Source organism: Aptenodytes patagonicus, chromosome 5, assembly GCF_965638725.1.
Source record: "Aptenodytes patagonicus chromosome 5, bAptPat1.pri.cur, whole genome shotgun sequence".
NCBI classification, from domain to species: domain Eukaryota; kingdom Metazoa; phylum Chordata; class Aves; order Sphenisciformes; family Spheniscidae; genus Aptenodytes; species Aptenodytes patagonicus.
This window is the reverse complement of record NC_134953.1, coordinates 52,157,991-52,178,646: the sequence shown is the minus strand read 5'-3', so window position 1 is coordinate 52,178,646 and position 20,656 is coordinate 52,157,991. Positions and strand designations below refer to the sequence as shown.

General features: G+C 52.9%; 2 protein-coding genes and 1 pseudogene across 18 annotated transcripts in view; all 3 read right to left on the bottom strand.

Annotated features, from left to right (window-relative positions):
• Positions 1-2,577, bottom strand: part of PRRC2C (proline rich coiled-coil 2C) — a 76,619-nt gene extending 74,042 nt beyond the window's left edge. For 14 of the 15 annotated variants that reach the window (XM_076339754.1, XM_076339766.1, XM_076339759.1 and 11 more), the window contains exon 1: positions 2,491-2,577. The gene's annotated coding sequence lies outside the window, so the exon portion shown is untranslated. The remainder of the gene's footprint in view (positions 1-2,490) is intronic. The other variant, XM_076339755.1, reaches the window with a different exon arrangement.
• A 606-nt stretch (positions 2,578-3,183) lies between these two features.
• Positions 3,184-9,733, bottom strand: LOC143161124 (dimethylaniline monooxygenase [N-oxide-forming] 4-like). 3 transcript variants are annotated; one of them, XM_076339753.1, is made up of 9 exons: positions 9,632-9,733; positions 8,314-8,483; positions 7,821-8,009; positions 7,288-7,450; positions 6,732-6,877; positions 6,180-6,379; positions 5,649-6,001; positions 5,283-5,352; positions 3,184-4,034 (listed from the first exon to the last, which is right to left on the bottom strand). In XM_076339753.1, the coding sequence occupies exons 2-9, from the start codon at positions 8,443-8,445 to the stop codon at positions 3,647-3,649; spliced, it is 1,641 nt and encodes a 546-aa protein (XP_076195868.1). In that variant the 5' UTR covers positions 8,446-8,483; positions 9,632-9,733; the 3' UTR covers positions 3,184-3,646. The 3 variants fall into 3 exon arrangements, with proteins under 3 accessions (XP_076195868.1, XP_076195866.1, XP_076195867.1); XM_076339751.1 differs by lacking the exon at positions 9,632-9,733 and adding an exon at positions 9,225-9,395; XM_076339752.1 differs by lacking the exons at positions 6,732-6,877; positions 7,288-7,450 and having other exon boundaries at positions 9,632-9,672.
• A 1,166-nt stretch (positions 9,734-10,899) lies between these two features.
• Positions 10,900-17,694, bottom strand: LOC143161123 (flavin-containing monooxygenase 1-like; annotated as a pseudogene).
• Between the last annotated feature and the right edge of the window lie 2,962 nt (positions 17,695-20,656).

Below are 20,656 nucleotides of genomic sequence, written 5' to 3'. Positions count from 1 at the left end.
TTACTGTATACAGCCTCTGAAGATGTCCCACTCTTCCTTCAACAGAAGAATCAAAGAGGAATTTTTTTTCTTCGCTCACATCTCCAATACACTATGCAAGGGTATATTCCTCTGCAAAAGCACACTATGAAAGGCTTTAATCCTTCTGCAAGAACTACCTTTTTCTTTCTATCTCCGCATCTAAGCCTCTTATCCACGACACCCTTATATGGTATTTAGACTACATTTTCCACCCTCTCTCCACTTTCACATCACTGCCGTTAGTTAGCCTGGAAAATATTCTGGAATAAAGGGCTTGCACTTTCAGTAACCTAGGACACCTGGCTGAAGTCAACCCCATACAATATACCCACTGCTTTGACTTACATTCCTTCTCTTTATTGACATACAGCATTCATTCAGACAGAACAAAACCTATAGAAGAGCTCCCTTCTGAACTGTATCATCTTTTCCTTGCTCTTTGTGGCCCATTTCACTTTCCCTAGTAGACTTCAGGATGTGGGGAAACAGGATCTACAGAAGATGCATACCATAATTCTGTAGCATTGAACAAGGACTCCAGCAACCAAGTTAAAGCTGTAGATTGATATAACTATTTTTACAGGTTGCTCTACAAAAAGCTAGGGTTCCTGTTATGAAGTCTAAATGAGAGTAAAGAAATTATAAATTGCTACTAAACTGCAAAGAGACAGAATACATCTATTAGCAAAACTTACAGAAACGACTGTGTATTGATTTATACATATTTTACAAGCTATTATTGACCAAAGCAATACACTTTATGCAGGAAACATATACACTAAGGCAGAGTTCTAGGTGACAGAGACACTCACAGGCCATAATCCTAGTCTCCACACACAAGCACTGGCCTATGCCAGTTCTCACTTCAGTTAAACAGCCACCTCTTAAGCACACACCCCCACCAAAGCGGCCATACTCCTCACTCACTGAGCGCAATATTCTGAGGGACAAATTGCCCTTTCATTCACCAAGCTCAGAGAACTCCCAAAACTTTGAGATTCCTTATCCAAAGGAGACTGTAGCAGAGTTGCACTAAAACACCCTAAAATTAACTTTGAAGAAAAAGTCTCTAGACTATGTAATTCAAAGAAAATTGACAGCCATTCACCTCCTGGCAGTCAGTATTAAACGGTAATCCTTTTGTTTCTCACTGACAGTCAAATGAGATCATGTCCTGTTTCCCCCTCCCTTCAAAAGCAGTTTCTTGTCTGAGCAGAGCTCTTAAGACTAGACAACGGGTAGGCCTGATGCCTCACTGCAGAAGAAACAAAGCTATTAAAAATTAGATTCCTGTTCCTTCTGTTGGAAGTAATGCTAATTTCTACTAACGCACCCATCTGACCCCAGTAATCAAAGAACAACAAGAAAAAACAGTCCTTCCTCAGTGATACACAGTTCAAGACCTTTTTACAAAGGAACATGCTTACAAAACATGTGAGAGAGACAAAAAGGAAAGAAACAGAAAAAACAAAATGTTCCATTCAATGCCCAGCACCACGCTCTCATGCATGCTCCCCTTCCCCATAAAGAGGGCCTGAACCAGAAACTATCTGGGTCATCTTTAGCCCCAGAATTTTCAATCCCTGCATCCCTAGGTGATGGCTCCCATCATGCCCACTGCAGACTGGCTGCCTGAATTTTAGCCATGTCATCTAACCATGTTCACACAATCCCTTAAGTGCTATCAGTAAGGACTCCCCTGACTCTGATCACTCCACCCCTACAAATCTTGTCCCTAGGAGCAGAAACAATACCTTCCTGAACGGTGCTTCATTCAGTCCTACATCAAATAACCCAGGAACAGCCTTTTATGTACATCTCAATAACTATGGATGAATATTTTTCAGAGTTAGAAAACCAAAAAGGCCGTGCCCTGCATGTGCCTCCAGCAGCTGTAAGAAAAGGCTCCCCTCCCCCTGCGTTTCTGGAGGAAGAATCACCACCACAAAGTGAGCGTAAATGCACGAAGGGGACGGCACGCTTCTTGAGTAATCTCCCTCGAGATAGAGAGACCTGGAGCCCTTAAAAAAGAAGCGGGGGGGGGAGGGAAACGGGGGACAGGAGAGAGAAAAAAGCAGCACACCCGCAAGAGCGGCCCTCAGCCCCCCCACCACAGCAGCCCCCTCCCGCCGCCCCCGGGCGAGGCCCGGCGCTGTGCCCGGCGCGGGGTGCGGCCGGCCCCAGGCGGCGATGCGGTGCGGCGCGGCCCAGCGGCGCGGGGCAGCCCGGCCCGCCTGTCGCGGGCCCAGCGCCGCGCCGCCTCCCTCCGCCCGCCCGCCCGCGGCGTGCCGGCCCCCGGGGGCACCCCCTTTCCCGCCGGCCACGGGCTCGCCGCCGCCAGGCCGGGCGGAAGCCGCCCCCGCCCGGGGCCATGCGGCACAGGCCGCTCGCCCGCTCCTCCCGGCGCCGGTCCGCGCCGCATGCCCGCGGGGCGCTGCGGGAAGAGGAGGCGGCGGCGCCGCCGCTTACCTGGCGCGCAGCGCGGCGGGCCGGCGCTCCGGCCTCCCCGGGGGCTCCCGGACTCGGCGAGGCCGCTGCCGCTCCCGGCGCCGCGACACCGCTCCTCAGCCGCTTCCACACAGGGGCCAAGATGGCGGGCGGCCAAGCCGGCGCCAACGACGTCTGACCTCACCGCGCCGCGCGCGCGCGCGTACCCGCTCGCCGGCTCCGCCCCCGCGCCGCCGCTCACGTGGCCACGCCGTGCCGCAGTCGGGCGGGCGCGCGGCGCCCGGCGCGCCCCCTGGCGGCCCGGGGCGGCGGGCGGGGCCGCCGCCCCCCGTCCCCATCCGCGGCCCCACGCGTGGGGACCGGCAGCACCCTGCGGCCGCTGCCGCCGAGCGGGAGCTGCGTCAGGGGGGGACGGCTGGGGACACGCTCTCCCGGAGGGAAGTGGCTGCAGCCCGAGTGCAAGTGCGCAGCGCCCGTCCACTGGGTTTGCAGCAAAATGCCCAGATGAAGAGCAGGGAGGCTCTGCCTTCTCCCCGTGGGCTTCAGCGTTCCCTGCAAGGCTGAAGCTGCTCGGGCAATAGCGGGGACGCTCGCCCACCTGGATTTGTCACTGTATATATTATTTCTTAGGACGGGGCTCCCCCCCCGCCACGACTCGGGGTACTGGGTCCACTTGTTCCCCCCCCCCGATAATAAATCATTAATAAAACCATCAGAGAAGACCAAATCCGTGAGGTTTATTTGTGGCTCCCTACTTCATGTCCCAAAGGTTACCAGACAAATACAAAGATCTTTACAGTTAGTGTTTCAGAAAATCTCAAGGTGGTGTGGGTCTTGCTGAAATTTTATGGAGGAAGCTCTGGGTGAGCGGGGGGGGCGGAAGGCTGGCCCCATGCACACCAGCCCATCCCAAAATGGCTCTTCCCAAAAGCCCTGTGGAGATCCAGCCTGGTGCTGGTGCAATGCGGGTGCAGATTGCGGCAGGTTTGGGGTAAATGCTCCATACAGCCCTTGATGGGTATGCAACATCGGTAGGAGGAGGCCGGTCGCCAGACAGCACTTGCGTCCAGGCTCCTGCCAGCACTGGGCCAGCTCCAGCCCCACTGACAGCACCTGGCAGCAGCACGGTTTCGCATGGTCCCCAGCTCGCCCGGGACCCCGTCTCACCAGGTTTCTTCTACAGCTGGGGACCTGCCCAGGGGCTCCAGCCCAGCTGGGGGTATTTAGAAAGGAGGAAACCTGCTGTGAGAGCCACCGGCAGGACCAGGAGGCACATCCAGCACCAGCTGTTGGAGCCATTGGAGGAGTCATCCACCACCCGAGTTCTCAAGGGCTTCAGCGTCCGCTGCCACTGAGTCAGGATGGCATTTCTGGCACCGCTCCACTTCCCCCGTCCCACCAATCGGTACTGGTAGGGTGTGCAGGGGCCGAAGAAGACGGCCAGGGCCAGCCGAGGGTCTGTCAGGAGCAGCCTCAGCACGCTGGGCTTTACGCCAGCACACGAAGCAATTTCATCGGTGTAGCTGATAAAACTTATCTTCAGGTTCTCCCTCTCAGATGGATTCCTTCAATGGGACATAAAAGAGACAAAATCAAATAGCATCATCCCATCTTGGTTCCCAGCTCCACGGAAAGCAAGAGCTCTGGGCTCAGACACTGGCCAAGCCCCGGTCTCTGGGGCCGAGCTCCCTCAGCCCCAAATAAACCTAAAGGCACTGAAAGAGCCTCTGTGGGGTTGGTCCTCAGCAGTTACGCTGGGGCAGGGAATAGGCAGAAGCTTGTTTTGTCTCTGTGATCTGGTTGTGGCCTCAAAAATGGTTCTAGCATAATACTGCCATCATTGTAATGCCACAAATAATACCCGCGCTATGTCCTTTCTTGAGGTTCACAGGTGTGGATTTTGAGAGGTAGAGGAGTAGACATTCACAGATAAGACTTCCAAGGGGACTGGGAAAAACTGGGAGATGCAGAAAGCTTCCCATGCTGGGAGGGACTTCCAGGATTTTTCTGCTTGAGGCCTCATCTCTCTCACAAGAGGGAGGATGTGTGCTCAGTCTGCTTCAGCAAATTTGGGACAGCCTTGCGTTTAGCTCCGTTTCACCTCAGACTCCCATATTTCTGTGTAACAGCATCGTGTCTGCAATAGCTGGGACTCCTGGTGATAATCCCCTTGGCTTTGTTTTGTCCCAGATTTTCATCAGTGTCCTATAAGGCAGCTCTGCCTTGCTGGCAGACCTAACCCAGCCTGCACGCCATCTGGCCCAAGGTCCCCTCCTTGCCCCCGAAAGCTGTTGCAAGGAAACACGTCTACTATCACCCGTCCCACAGCCTTGAGGACACATCTCAACCTCCTGTAAAATCCCAGTGCCAACAAGGCAGGACGTTAACTCCCACGTACATGACGGACGAGTTCCAGCCTTGTCTAATACTCATCTTGTCCTGTCAAAAAACTGCCACCAAACTGCCCCCACTCGCATGGCCTGGCTCCAGTGGGGTTTCTGCATGGGGCTTGGCCCTGACCCCAGTGCACTGCGCTGCCTGGATTTGGGAGGGAGAAGCCACGAGATGGCACCCTTAGTCTGGAGGAAACCAAACCTCCATCTTGACATGCTGGGAATGAGGGCATGACTTGGAGGCCTGGCGGAGGGGACCTGCAGGTCCTGGGTCTTGCTGTAAGCTGCTCCAGAGCACCCTGCCCTTGGTGTCTTGGTCCGTCATCCACGAAGGAGCCACAACAACATTTCCCTACCTCGCTATGGGTGGTGAGGGAATAAATGCACGTTACCCTGGCAAGCACATGGTGCATCACGCACCTTTTGACCGGTGGCTTCTTCTTCAAAACATCAGCCATCATCCTGCTGGCGGGAGGGAGCTTGTTCCAGCCTGAGAAGACAGAGAAACCAGAGACCTCCAGCAGCACCTTAAGCTTAAGAGTTCACCCCCTTCCCGTGCTCCCAGTCCCTTTACCGAGAGCATTCATGCTTGCTGGTTATGGCAGTGTGTGTGGAGTAGCAGGGATATGGAAATGCAGTTGTGGGGCAGAGGCTACAGTGCTACAAATGGCCACCACGGGCAGTGGCAGGAGCCGAAATATGCCCTAGGCTCTGTGGACATCAGATCAGGCTGCCCCAAACCTCCCACCTCAGTAGATCCCCCCATCCCTGCACCCCGTCTCCCACCTGCAAAGATCCCTGTCACCCAGCGAGCCTGCATTTCTGCTCCCACCATCACAGAGCCGGTCAGCTGGACTAAGCCGATGATGGCCAATGTCGGCTTTTCCAGCTGGGGAGGAAAGATGCGTTTATAGAGGGAACGGTTGTCATCAAAGAGGCTGCGAACCGACTCTTCAAGGAAGGGAAATGAGAAGATGTAGCCCGTGGCAAAGAGCACCACATCGATGTTTTCTTCGGTTGTCCCGTCTTCAAAAACAGCAGAGCTTTTGGTGAACTCCTTCACATTTGGCTTCAATACAATGGTCCCAGAGAGGAGACAAAATGGCAGCTCTTCGTTGATAATTACCTTAAAGTTGGAGCTTGCAGGTGAAAAAGAAGACAGCAATGTTAGTATCTGTGAAGGACCCGAAACGTCTTTTGTAGCCACAGTTCCCCTCCAATGGTTTGCTATTCCACAAATATCCCCTGAAATTAAAAATTGAGCATTTCACGCCATTAAAACCCCCGACCAACTAACAAAATAGCCAGAAAAAGCACCTTTTGGTGGAAGCCAAGCCATAGTTCGCGTGGTTAAACCACGAATTGAACTTCCGAAACCTGATCCTCTTTGTGAGGGCTGATGGGAGAAGCCAGTCGAGAAAGTGGTTGAAGCGGGTGGTGCTGACCATGTCGAAGGGGAAGCCATGATCTGAGACCCGGCTGAACACCCATGTGCTGCTCCTGGAGCTGAGGAACACCTGAGGGAGAAGGCAGGTCTCAGCCTCCTGCTCAGACACCTCGTTGCCGGTTTTGCCCTGAATGGCAAATCCCATCTCCTGCACTTGGGAGCCAAGAGGGTTATCCCGAGGGAAGGAGACAGTGTCCAGATGAACCGAACAGCTCGTGGTGGCTTCTGCAATGTTCCCACAGCTGCTGAATGGCCATTCCTCAGGTGGCCCAAACTCTCCAGGAATTGCAGAGCTTCTTCAACTGCCCTCAATTTGAAGTGCTATTTATTGAGAAACCCAGTGGGCAAAGCTTCCTGCGTGTACCCCGAGCCACAGGCTCTTGTGGTCCCTGGCCAGGCTTGGCACCGCCGCAGAGCTGTACCTTTGCAGCCACGCGGCTCAGCTCCACAGAGAGGTCGCCGCCGGTGTTGCCAATGCCGACCACAAGGACCCGCTTTCCCCGGAAAGCCTCCACATCTTTGTATTCCCGGCTGTGGAGGTACTGGCCTTTGAAGCAAGTGTTGATACCTAGGCAGAGAGCAGGGAGCATCTCCTACTGCCAGATATATTTGCTTGTCCCAGCCTTGTGCCCGGACCCTCTGCAGCCCCCGACTCTCTACCTCCCACCTCTGCTTGCAGCTGAGAAGCCCGTGGAGGTCTTGGCTCCCTGGGTGATGCCACCCTCCTGCACCTCCTCGGCTTGGTCCTGTTTTGCAAATTCTCATGCAAGAGCCTGGCTGCATCTTTACAAGGTGTTTTTCCCATTCCCGGGAATGCCCCCTGCCATTTCCATGGGGTGAGGTCCCACCTGCTCCAGTGTGGGGGCTTCGTGGAGCAGGCAGGCTCACAGAGGAAAATGCAGCCAAGGGACCCATGGGTGATGGGTGAAATCCCCGGGGGGCTGCCCCAGCCCATCCTGCTGCTGAGGCAGGGCTTACCTGGGAAAGAAGCCAATGGTAAGTAGGGCTCCTGGTAATGGCCGGTGCAAACCATGACGGCATCGAAAATGTGCGACTCCCGGACGCCACCGGTCTCAGTGACCACCTCCCACTGGCCCGAGGTGGCGAAATCTGGGCACTTCCTCACGCTGAGAGCTGTCGTCTTGCACCAAGGCCCAACAAAACAGCAGTCAGGGGCTGCACTGCATTTCGGAGAGGACCTGCCTGCAAAGGGCTGGGGCTGCTGCGGGCAGGCTGGGTCCCCGGAGAGCTGCATGTCATCTCTGAAGCTGTTAAATCCCACCCTGCACCTTTCCCCTGGTGATGGCATTGACAGGGGGGATGCGCCAGGCAGCCCATGTTCGAGCAGCCTAATTTAAAACATGGGGCCAAAAAGGCTGTGTTCAGGATGCAAAAGGCACATAGTCCTCACGGGATCGCACCTGACATTGTCCCGTCCCACCTGGGCAATGCCCTGGTATCTGCAGCCACTGATGGCTCTTCTCCCCATGGCGTTTGGGGTCCCCGCTCACCTTGAAGTGTATGTGCCGCAGGAGGTCGAAGTGCCGGGCGTACATCCGAAAGTACTCCAGGAGGAGGCTGTGGGGTAGGAAACTGGGAAAATCCTCCGGGCAGGGGAAGTCGCTGAAGCAGGACATCTCCTTGGAGGTGTTGGTGATGACCGAGCGGTACACGCTGACCCTCCCACCATCCATGGAGTCCTGTGTGAAGCCAGCGGTGCCATTTGCAGGTGTGCGGGGAATGACTTTCTCCCCCCAAAGTATCTGAGTATTTTTCCTTCTTGTATTTGGGTACAAGGAGAAAACCAGGACTAGCACCTGGTGACCATGGCTTCTGCTCCCTCCATTTCCTTCTCCATCTTGGAGTCAGGGGGAGCCCTGTGCCTGGGACAGGGATGGTCCCCAAGGGCATGGCCACCCTTTCCTCTTTGCTGCAGGAAAAGGGCATCCAAGGGAGGGGACAAACTCAGGGACAATCCTCCCCGCGCAGGCAGAGCCCACTGACCGCATAGCGCCAGAGCCCCCCGATGTCCTCGCTTCTCTCAAAGCAGGTAGGCTCCAGCCCCTCGTCCAGGCAGCACTTGACGGAGGCCAACCCGCCGACGCCGGCCCCGATAACGGCCACACGCCGCACCATGCTGTCCTGCAGCCAGCAACGGGCTGGTGTGTGAGCAACTGGAAATAAAATAGCCCAGGGATTAGCAGAAACCCCAGTCCCTTCTTCCAATCCCCAGCAAAACACCCCCGGTCTTTTCTGGCTGCAGGTGTCCATGGAGGAAAACTGTCCTTGGAGAAAGCCATCACCAGCTTCTGACTCGAGCATTATAGACGGACACTGCTCATTACCCTTCCCGCTGTGTTAAGCCCACACTAAGGGCCCAGAGATTCCCCTCCTGCAGGCTGGGGAAAAGGAGGCACTTTTAAACCTTGCTGTGCCACCGCTTCTATTTATTTCCTTTCCTGGCCCAAACCAGGGCATGCAAAGAAGGGGAAGGGGCTCACAGCTATCTGCTTCTGCCTGCACAAAGTGATCCTCTTGAAACCTTTTCAAGAAACAATTTCAGCTAAGCTGGCTCGTTTTCACGCTTTCCTTTTTAATTTCCCATTAAAGAGCATTCTCTTGAAAACAAAAAGTGATGCCTGACTGAGCAGGAGCATGGCGCAGTGACTCAGAAGTTAGACAGGACCATGAAAGTGCGGCTGGGATTACAGAATATACAAAAGGTAAGAAACCCAGGAAACGCAGGCTATAAATGGGAGGAACTCGAAGCTCGGGATGTGTAAACTGAGCTGCATCGAGCTTGACTGGAAAGCAAAGAAACTAGGAAAAAAATGAACCCATGTGAACTTTGATTAGATAACAAACGCTCGTACTGCAGAGTCTGAAGAAAGAGTAATTTATAACTTTTTTCCTACCTGTTTTGTGTCAAAAAGTAAGTTAGCATAAACAGGAACTGGAGGAAATTGCAGAGAGCCAGGGAAAAACGGGGGAGGTGCAAAAAAACCCCTCTGCATCCAAAAGCCCAGCCTGAGCCACTCCTTGATCTGCAGGAACAGGGCAGGACATACCAACACTCACCCGCCCCCCATTTCCGGAGCCTCCCTTGGCTTTGGGAAAGGGTAGCGACGTGCCCAGGATACTAAAGTCACCCCTCTTTTCCGGCGCTGCCAACAGATGGCTTTGCTCCGGAGGGTCCCCGCGACACCCCCTCTCCTCCTGCCAGCAGCGAGGCAAAGCTGGCGGCGAACGCCAAAACCCTGGAGAGCTGGCTGCCCGCTTTTAAAGCCTGCAAAACCCAGATGGAGAGAAACGAGGAGCAAACCTTGCGGGGCAGTGCCGTGCCTTTGCTGCTCAGGCTTTGGCCGAACTTTGCTTCGAGTTTCTCTAGACGCAGATTTAAAAGAAAGGCTGAAGTCCAGGCAGCTTGCCGTGGCTCTTGCACCACCGACCTTTACACCCGCACTCCCCCACTCTGCTGTGCTTAAATGCGCTGGCAGAAAGTTCCCAACCTCCCTGTGGCGGTGCTGTGTGGAAATCCAGACCATAATCCCTAGGGGGCCATGCTTGCAAGGACTCCCATGCTGCAGCTCGCTGCAGCCTCAACCCTGGCAGCAGCTTGGGGTTGTCCTGATCCATTCCCCTGTGTGCTGCCTGTGCTGGGCAAGTGCTCACTTGGCATCCCCGGGAAATCAGCAAAACACGCTCTCTTTGCCTGCATGCCAGCAGATGGCATGGATGGGGGACACGGTGCACAGTGCAGCCTAATTTTTGGTGGCCAATGAAAGCCCTTGCAACCCCAGGCTTGTGGGTTGCCCACGGCACCTGCTGGCACAGCCCCAGCCCAGGCACAGGACCCCCTAAGTCTTCTCGAGCACACAGGGAGACGACAAGGTGGCAGCCTGCAGCACGCTTCTGCCACAGCCGATGAAATTTTATTGATTGAAAGTCTCCCCACACACGAAATGAAGCCCCAGGATTGTCCGGTGGTGGGGAATGCAGGGAAGTGGAGCCAGGAACGCTCAACCTGGCAGGGTACCAGCCCTGGTCGCCGGGGTGACAAACCACCGCAGCCAGGGCCCTTTCACTGGAAAGATGCATCGATTCAACCCAAACTGGGATTTTTGGGTCATAGGGTTTAAGGTTGGAATAAGGGACAGTCTGACCTGTGTACCCAGCCCAGATAAACCCTTGCTGGACTAAAGACCCCAATTCCCGGGTGATTTGGGGCAGGGCTGGGTACCTGTGCTCCTTTCCATCTGTGACACCCAAAGCCATTTTTGCTAGTCTTGTCCTCACCGCATCCTGGTGAGCGTGGTCCAGGCATGGCCATGCCACGCAGCCATGCTCTGCTCACGGCAGCAGGCAGGAGAGCAGCAGAGGCGTAATAAATGCTGGGGGGAGGCTGCCATCCCTGGCTAATCAGTTCTGCAAAGCTGTGCTTGAGGGTGAGCTGGAGCAGAGAGAGGTTTGTGCTGTTGGTTAAATTTGTTGTGATCGGTTGAAATCCCTTTCCCCCTGTCCTGTGGCACTCTGTGGAACTGTCTGACCTGAGATAACATCCCCAAGGACAAGAAAAAACGTAAACAGGCTCTAAAATCTACTGGAAACCAAAAACCAGGGCGGCCAGGAGCAGGAGAAACTCCAACAGTCAGGAGAGAAGGGCAGGGGCCGGAGGAGCCGGCAGGGACTTGCGTTCTTGTGGGCTTCAGGGTCTGGTCCCACTGGGTGAGGATGGCCTGGTGTGCCCCCTCCCAGTGCCTGGGGCCCCCCAGCTGGTACTGGTAGGTGGTGCGGGGGCCAAAGAAAACTGTGAGGGCCAGCTGGGGGTCTCTGCAGAGCAGCCCCAGCACGCTGGGCTTGGCAGTGATGAAGGAGGCGAGCTTGTCCATGTAGACCAGGCAATCAGTTTTAAGGACTTCGTCAAAGGACAGACCGAACCTTAATGAATTGGAGAAGAAAAAGAGGTGGGAGAAGGATTGGTGTCAGTGGGGCTGAGAGGAACTGGAGGTCAAATGCTCTGCATCTGCGTTGTTATTACATCCAAACGCAACTGGGTTCCTCTTAGGAAAGGACTGGGCATAAGTGCAGTGGGAACCAGGGTCTGTCCGGTCCCGAATCCTGCACGTGACACAGCACATGTAAAGTGATGCTGGCTCTGGTACACATCTTTCTTGCGTGCATCAGCTGGTCCTTTACTTTATCACCCACAAGTTGTATCTGGACCCCCTCTCTTCACTTTGGTGGACATTTTCTAAAGGTCGAAGGACCTTGTCAAACCAGTTTGGTTTGTTTTGTTTTTGTTTTTTTTTTAACTAGTTTCCCTTTGCTCTCTGCAGAGGAGTCACATGCAGCATGAGAAAGACGGCACCCTTTAGTTTCCCTCACATTAATTTCCACTGAGTATTGCAAAAATGTGTGGTGAATTGAAGAATTGCTTCCAGTTCACCTTCCCTGCAGAATTCACCACTTATCTCTCACCTTCGGCTGTTTAGCCTTGTATTATACAGCAATTGTTCTGTGCAATTCTGTATTTCACCCCTCTATACCTTTCCTACTACAGCAATCTAGATGAACCATGATTAATATATTGCCTAGTTTCCTGGTTTTATCTCATTCACTTCCTAATAATTCTTAGCCTCTGATTTGACCTTTTGCCTGCCGGTGAACTATGTGCCAATGTGCTGACACCTATTCTCAGTGATTCAGATCCCCATGCTGAGAGGTGAGACAATTTGTATGTACACCTCGGGTTGGCTTTTTTTTGCCCCTGTTGAATTACATTGCATTTATTGCCATTAATTTCTCTGCTATTTTATCTCTCAGTCTCTGGGGACCCTGGCACACTTCCCCAACTCCCAAGCAAGCTTTAGTCTTGACTACTCTGAATTAATTTATTCCCATCATCAACAGGCAAAATATCAGCATCAAATCAAAGGTTATGTTGGCTCAGTACAAGTGAATAAGGGGGTGGCTGGATCTGGGCATCCCTCCCTCGCCTCCACTATACATGCAGGGAGTAGCCACAGAGTGTGAGCTGTGTTGCTGCCCCCCAAACTCCAGGGGCTTTTCAATCCACTGAAAAACCTTCAGGGCTCCAGGGACTGGCTTACCTTTGCACTTGGTTTTTCTTCTTCTCGTTTACTTCCTTCTCCATGACGGACTGAGGAGGCAACCAACACAAGCCTAGAAAAGAGGAGAGTGTCCTGCAGAGATTAACTCCTGGGGGGATTTGAGAACTCATTCAGCAATGCAAAATGTGGCAAACCCTCCCCCGGCGTGGCAGGAAAGGCTTATCACTGGATTTAGCTCAGCAATGGCAATTTGCCAGAGACCAGCCCTCCACAGTGGTACGAATTCACCTGCACTTTTTCCTGCTCTTACAGATTTGTGCTGTCAGGGCACAGGCAGATGATGTGGGGTGAGATGGGCCATGCAAGCTGCAGAGCGCACCATCCTAAAGACAAACCCCCGAGTTTCCCTGGCTCTGTGGAGGAGCCTTGATGCAGCCCTCCACATCAGCCCAGTGGGAGGTTATTATTATTATTTTTATTTAAAACAAACAAACAACAAAAAACACCAGTAGGTTTCTTTCCTCACCCAAATAATTGCAAAGAATTGCTCTTATGGGGCAATGGGACTCTTCTCCTCTGGTAGTCATGGTGGACAAACCACCCTGTCCCTCAAAGAGCAGTGAATTCTGCCAGGATGGATCCACCACTGTATCTTAAAGACAACTCTTATCTGTGCATCCAGGTTTACATATCCATCTCTGTGCTCTGACTTCTAAAATATTTTAGAGAGAAAATACTGTCTTGAACAACCTAGTTTAGACCATGGTTTGCAGGCTCAGGTGCAGGACTGCACATCAGCTGAGTCATGGTAAGGAACAGAGTACATGCTCTCAGCTTGCAGCAGGCGGGGTACAAAGCATTAGCTTAAAAGCATCAGCTTAATGGGCAAAAAAACCTGATTTAAGGTAGATGTCATGAACTTGCATGTAGCTTGGACCAATCATGCACTTGTGTTGCTGTAGCTCAGCTAAAGTGAAATAACTTGGGAAGTCTGAGCGATAGAAATGCTTCCTCATCCACTTTGAAGTGAGCTTCAGGGTCTCCAAGGACTGAAATCCCTCTTGGTGCATGGAGGGGACAAGACGTGTCCAGTTTGAACTATATTTTGGTACATGGGAGAGCTCATGTTAGCCCTCCTACCTTTGAAGACACGGGTCACTGTCCTGGTTTTGGCTGGGATAGAGTTAATTTCCTTCCTAGTAGCTGGTACAGTGCTGTGTTTTGGATTTAGGATGAGAACAATGTTGATAACACACCGATGTTTTAGTTGTCGCTGAGCAGTGCTTACACTAGTCAGGGACTTTTCAGCTTCCCATGCTCTACCGACTGAGAAGGCTGGAGGTGCACAAGGAGCTGGGAGGGGGCACAGCCAGGACAGCTGACCCAAACTGGCCAAAGGGACATTCCATACCATGTGACGTCATGCTCAGTACATAAACTGGGGGAAAGCTGGCGGGGGGGGGGGGGGCCGCTGCTCAGGGACTGGCTGGGCATCAGTCGGCGGGTGGTGAGCAATTGCACTGTGCATCACTTGCTTTGTGTATTATTATTATTATCATATTATTGTTATTATTATTATTTTATTTCAATTATTAAACTGTTTTTATCTCAACCCACGAGTTTTTCTCACTTGTGCTCTTCCAATTCTCTCCCCCATCCCACTGGGTGGGGGGAGTGAGCGAGCGGCTGTGTGGTGCTCAGTTGCTGACTGAGGTTAAACCACGACAGTCACCCAGCACACTTGCGTCACTGTCGCAGGCATGATGGCTCCTAACTGCTTGATCAGCCCAAGGACAGCCAGGGCGGGACTCTGCAGGTGGGTTGGGAACACATATTTGTAGAGGGATGTGTGCTTGTTTTCCACCTTGATGACTGCTCCTTCTAGGAACAGGAAGGAGACATTGTAGCCCATGCAGAAGATGACAATATCAATGGGCTCCTCCTCAGGGCAGTTGTGGAAGACAACAGAGTTGTCCTTGAACTCCTTCACACCTGGCTTGATGGTGATCCTCCCTGTCAGGATGTAGCTTGGAAGGTCGCTGTTCAGCACGGCCTTGTGCACAAGGCAGCTGTGGAGAGCTGAGGGGCTCTGAGTGTTGGAGACCATGAACAGGGCCTGGCGGTGCCCCTGCTCCTCCTCCTCCCCCTGGGCCCTCCAGCCCCATGACCTCCTGGTATCCTTTGCTGTGAGCAAGCAGCCCTACCTCCCCCCTCTCCAAACACTGTCATGTTTCATCCTTGCAGCAATGTCACCCTGTCCCACAGCCTGAGTGACTCATGGACATCTCCTGCCTTCTTCCTCCATTCACTCAATTACTCTTTAAACCGTTTCTTTTCAGAGCTGATCCATGCTTTAATCCTCCCTCGTCCTCTTTTCTCAGGGACCCTCATGAGGAAAACTCCTCTGGTCCTTCCTGGGCTTTTCCAGAGTGCTCCATCTCGCACTACCTAAGGGGGCTATAGCTTATCTTCTCCCACTGGGCTACAAATTCCCCGCTGAAGATCACCCCAGTCTGGTTGCTGTTTGCTGCATTGGTTGATGTTGGTTGCCAGAGATCTCCCCCTTGCCCACAACACAAGCCCTGCGACACTGCATGGGATGGAAGTACCTCTTCTCTGGTTGAAGGCCATAGTTTTCATGCTTCAACCACTGGTTCACCCTGTAGTTAGTTAACCCTTGTGAAAGGGGTCTGGAGAGGCTGTTTCTGATCAAGCTCATAAGGTGAGTGTTGAAAACCATGTCCCATGGGTAGCCGTGGTCAAACATGCAGCTGAGCACCCAGGCGCCTTGGCCGGTGCAAATGGTCACCTGGGAGAGAGTGGAGAATCAACAATTTGGGTGATGAATTTGCTGCTTTGCCTTTATAAAGTAACCCCAGCGGGGCATGGCACAGACAGCTATGAAATGAAAAAGCAGCAACAGCATCTTTAACACCTTCTGGCAGCTGGAGATAGAGGTGAAACGGGAGAGAAGAGAACAACCAGCTTGCTTTCAGGGTAGGTTTTTGACCAAGAAATATGGGTTCAGAAATACTGTTTGGACACCACACAGGGTGATCCCAGCTCGCTCTCCCTATGGTGATGGCAAACAGAGCTATTTCCCCCAGCATCACCCTCTCTGCACCCCTGGGGTGGCCAGGCAGCGGTACCTTCGCGGCTACACAGCTGGCCGCCACCACGATGTCCACTCCTGAATCGCCCATGCTGACCACAAGGACACGCTTCCCCTGAAACACATCGGAATGCTTGTACTACCAGCTGCGAAAGTATTGGCCTTGAAACCTCTCGATGCCTTGGGAAAAAAGAAACAAAGCTTTTAATTACTTGGTGTCTTGGTTTCAGCAGGGATAGAATTAATTTTCTTTCTAGTAGCTGGTACAGTGCTGTGTTTTGGATTTAGGATGAGAACAATGTTGATAACACAGCGATGTTTTAGTTGTCCTGAGCAGTGCTTACACTAGTCAAGGACTTTTTCAGCTTCTACCGACTGAGAAGGCTGGAGGTGCACAAGGAGCTGGGAGGGGGCACAGCCAGGACAGCTGACCCAAACTGGCCAAAGGGACATTCCATACCATGTGACATCATGCTCAGTACATAAACTGGGGGAAAGCTGGCCGGGGGGGCCGCTGCTCGGGGACTGGCTGGGCATCGGTCAGGAGGTGGTGAGCAATTGCATCGTGCATCACTTGCTTTGTATATTATTATATTATTATTGTTATTATTATTTTATTTCAATTATTAAACTTTTTCTCTCAACCCACGAGTTTTTCTCACTTCTTCTCTTCCAATTCTCTCCCCCATCCCACCGGGGGGGGAGGGGGAGGAGAGAGCAAGCGGCTGTGTGGTGCTCAGTTGCTGACTGAGGTTAAACCACCACACTTGGGCTTAATTAATTAATTAATTACAGTGGGGTTTTTTGGGAGAACTGGCATAGAAACAATCCAGATGTCAAGGGCAAGGAAGTGCAATCAGTGGCCCTCCATCCCACGCACTCAGACTTGGTGCTTCCTCTCCAAAATGGGGTCTCACACATGCCTGCATGACAGTAAGCAGGGACACATGAGCTGGGTGGGACCTGGAAGACAGTTATGTGCAAGAGCTGTGCTGGTGCAGTCTCAGGATTCAGCCTTTACGAGATGGGGACACAATGGTTCGGAAAAGCCAGTAAACCTCTTCTCCTGTCCTATGAGCAGCTTCAGAAGCACTTGATAATGCTGATGACAAGGCAACCCTCTCTATGCTGACAACTGGGGAGATTCATTACAGCAGTGATGAATACAGCCCTGTCAAAGATGATGGAGCTTCACTGAGAGGACCTTGTCCCATCTTGCATGCTGTGGAAGTTTGCTCTGAAGTGACCAGTGCCTGCAAAGACAAAGCTGCTGAAGCACAAGGATGTATTGCTGTTCGTGCCAGGAGGTTTGAAAAGCAGAAGCAAGAAAAGGAGGAAAGCATTTTCCCCAAGGAACTGCTAACACTTCTCCCCCAGCCCCTGGAAGCAGGTAACCACAGGCAGCTGTGTACCATACTGGGAAAACAGTGCAGAGGGAGGGATGGCTCAGTGAAATTGCCGCTGCAGACCATAACAGCAAAGATGTGCAACATCTGCTTCCTGTCCGCCTCTGTGGCCATGTCCCACTGGCTGTGGTGGCAAAGTCAGGGTTTCCTGACGCTGACGACGGTGATCTGAAACGTGGAAGCCAAGTGGAGTCATCACTGGTGCCCAGCGTGCGCAGGGAGCGGGGCAGCGCTGGGGCACCCATCACTCACCCCAAACTTGATGTGCTCCTGGAGGCCAAAGCACTTGGCATAGTGCTGGAGGTAGTCCAGGAGTTGGGTGTTGGGCAGGAACACTGGGAATTCCTCAGGGTAGGGGAAGTTGGAGAACACTGGCATCTTCTTCAAGGTGTTGCTGATGACTGATGGGTAGAGGCTTGGCTGGCCAGCCTCGATGTACTCCTGGCATGGCACCCTGGGGTGCATCAGCCCTGCACCCCGGGGTGGGGACCGTCCCCCCATTCCCCTTCCCCTGGTCTCGGGGAGCACAGCTGGGAGAGGTCAGCACCCAGCAAGCTCTCACAGCCCTTCCCCACCTGCTGGAGCTCAGCTTGACCTGCTCCCCAGCCTGCAAAGCTGCAGCTCCCATGGGAAGGGGGGACGGGCGCTGCTGGCTCACTGTGTAGCACCAGAGCCCCCTGATGTCCCAGCTCTTCTTGAAGCAGGTGCGCTCCAGCCCTTCATCCAGGTAGCACTTGGTGGCCGTCAGCCCACTGACACCCACGCCCACCACCACCACTCTCATCCCTGCTGTCTCCGCCGGGCACCCGGGCTGCAAACGGGGCTTAACCTGGGAGAAACCCTGCAGATGGTCACCACGCTCTCAGGGAGCAGCTGCCGGCATACCCTCTATAGGGGATTTCTCCATATGCCACCCCCAAACTTTCATTCCCTTTACCAGCATTCTGGGCTCTTAATTTACAAGTTAGATTAAATGACTTTAAATCTTAATTGTCTCTATTTTTTCTTTTTTTTTTTTTAAATAAATCCATCCACTTTTACAGCATGCTCACCAGGCTGCTTTCAAAACCCTGCAGTTGACCTGGAATCTCGCTTTGAAAGTATGTAGTTAAGCCACAAATCACTGCCAGTTTTTATTTACAAGTTGTGTTTAAACTCTCTCTCCTTATCAGTCTCGTGAATATTTGTATTTTATCTTTTGAGATCTGCCCTTGCCTTTCTTAGAAAAGAAAAAAAACAAACGTGCATCAGGACTATTCAGCCTCAGCATCACTGACTGTGGTCCTGTTTCCCGTCCCCAGGGAAGATGCTGCTGACTTTGACATGGCCACCAAGGCCGGTGGAGGGGCTGTGGCTGCAGCACACCTTGGCTTTAGGGATACTTTTGTGTCTGTCTCCCAAAGCTGCCCTGCTGGGGAGGTCTGGGCTGGACAGACAGACTGTTGCAGGCTGCAAACGGCTTGACCCCAGGGCTCAAATGTCCAGCCCTACGAGGCTCCCAGGGCTGCAGGATTGTAGACCCAAACCCTCCCTGGTAGTGGTGGGCAATGAAACAAAGGATGATGGCCAGATGCCGTGGCTTGAGCTGGGCATTGCCAGAGCAGGGACCACCACACAGGTGCCCTGGGAGGCTGTTGCAATCCCTGGTTTAACCCCAGCACTGGTGGGGAGAGCCCTGCTCGGCTGAGTTATTAACCCAGTGTACTGGGATGGCACTATGGCGAGGTGGCACTGGCTTCTCTGCCCAAGAAGCGCTTTCAGCTTCCACCAGACACAGGGGATGGTGTATTTGCCAGAAAAAAGTTTTCAGTAGAAAAATGGGGTTACAGGCAGTTGTTTTGTTTTGGTTTTTTTTTTGCCTACAAAACACCAAATTACCCAGGAACAGCTTCGACTTTCAATAGAAAGGCAACACCTAATGAATACTTTGCTTTCCAAGTTTGGAATGAAAATTGGACTTTTTCCTCTTTAAATGAAGAAAGCGTTAGCATAAGCTGCTCATTGTTAACTGTTTTGGGTTTTTTTAATTTTTTGCATGGTGGGATTTAACTTATACCACAAACATCTCCCAGCTACGTATGCTATTTAATTCCCTACCCCTTTGCAGAGAAGCTAGAAATAACATCCAGGAAACACTGCCTCAGCCATCCCGTCCCTGTTGCTGCCACACTTTCCATACCGTCCCTGCAAGTATTCACAGCAGCTAACCTCAGAAGTCTTAAGCTGTGGGGTGCTTGTGTGGGGCAGGGAGGGATGGAAAGGCTTCGCAGCCCCCTGGGGACACTTACCTTTCGGCCTTGGCTGCCCGTGCTCCGTCCCGCTGCCGCCACAGGGAAAGCCCCTCCTGCTCCTGATTTATAGGCAACGCGGCCCTTTGGCGGAGGCAGGGGAGGGCGGGCGGCTCCCTCCACCGCGGCAGGGCCACCCCACTCCCATGGTGGTTGCACAACCCAGGTTTGCAGTCGGAGGAGCGGCTGGACTCTCCTGATGTTGTGTGGGGTGAGCTGGATGGCCCGGCTGATGATCCCTAAAGGGGATTGAGTGGGTGAGAGAGACTGGAGTGGTCCAGATGCATCCTGCAGCCGTGCAAGGAGGACCCGCATGTGTGGGGGCAGCTCCAGCTGTGGGATGTTTTCACTTGCCTCTTGGCTGCCTTCCAGAAGGGAGGCAAAGCGGCTGATGGACAGCAGGGTTTCGGCAGGATTTGCACCCAGGGCACCTTCCAAAAAAAAAAAAGAGCTGGTTTTGTGGTCACTGCTCACAAAGGCTGTCGTGCCATCAGCCACACGTGCAGCCACTCACACTGGTGGCGGGCAGGAGGCTCCCTGTGCAAACTGGGAGAGCGTGAAATGGCCACGAACACCAGCATAGCAAGGTGCTAAACACAAAGAAAGTGGAAATGTTAGCTGAAATACCAATGCAGGACATAGATAACTGGATGGGTGCTCCCAGGCGTAAATGATCCCAAATTTGCTATCAGCTTTTTAAGCTGTTTGAATAACCAAGGAGGCTGCAAGGGAGGGGGAAAAACCCATCCGAGGACTGCAGAACAGAGGGTGGTAAACACAGCAGCTCCATCCAACAGAGACATCTGCTCAGAGCCTGTGTTCAAAGCTGCAGAGGCACGAGATGGGCCGGTAGCTGGAAGTTGAAACTAGAAGTGGAAATAAGATGCACATTGGTAACAAGGAAGGTTAGCGATAGGAAAAGTCTGCTGAGCTTTGTGGCAGACCCAGGCACTTGAACAAAATGTATGCAGAACATAAAGTATTAGTGGAGATGGACAGTGAGATAGCAGGGAGGTAATTACTGTAGTTATACACATGCATGCACAGGGTGCTGAAAAGTCCTTGGAAACACACAGGGAAATTCTTGTTGCTTTACTCACCTCTGCTGCTGGCACAGCAGGGGATGGCATCCTGGTCCCTGTGCTCTGCCATCCCCTGCCGGCAGGGACACCCAGGAGCCATTTCTCCAGCTTCTCTCCAGGGACAGTCTGTGCAGAGCAGAGGAGCAAGTACATCGGGGTGGGGGTGGGGTTTAATATATTCTCAGGGCTGAAAAAAGCCTTCATGGCCTGGTGTTCATGTAGAGCAACCCTTAGTACCCTTGGGCCAGTCCCCCTGAATTTCTGTCCTTGTGAAGATAGGAGTGGACACAGCTGCAGGCGTCCCTGTTCCCCTTTCTGAGCAAGCAGGATCTGCTGCCACCCTGTTGGCGAGGGAAGGGGGACCCTGCCATCACACATACAAACTGCT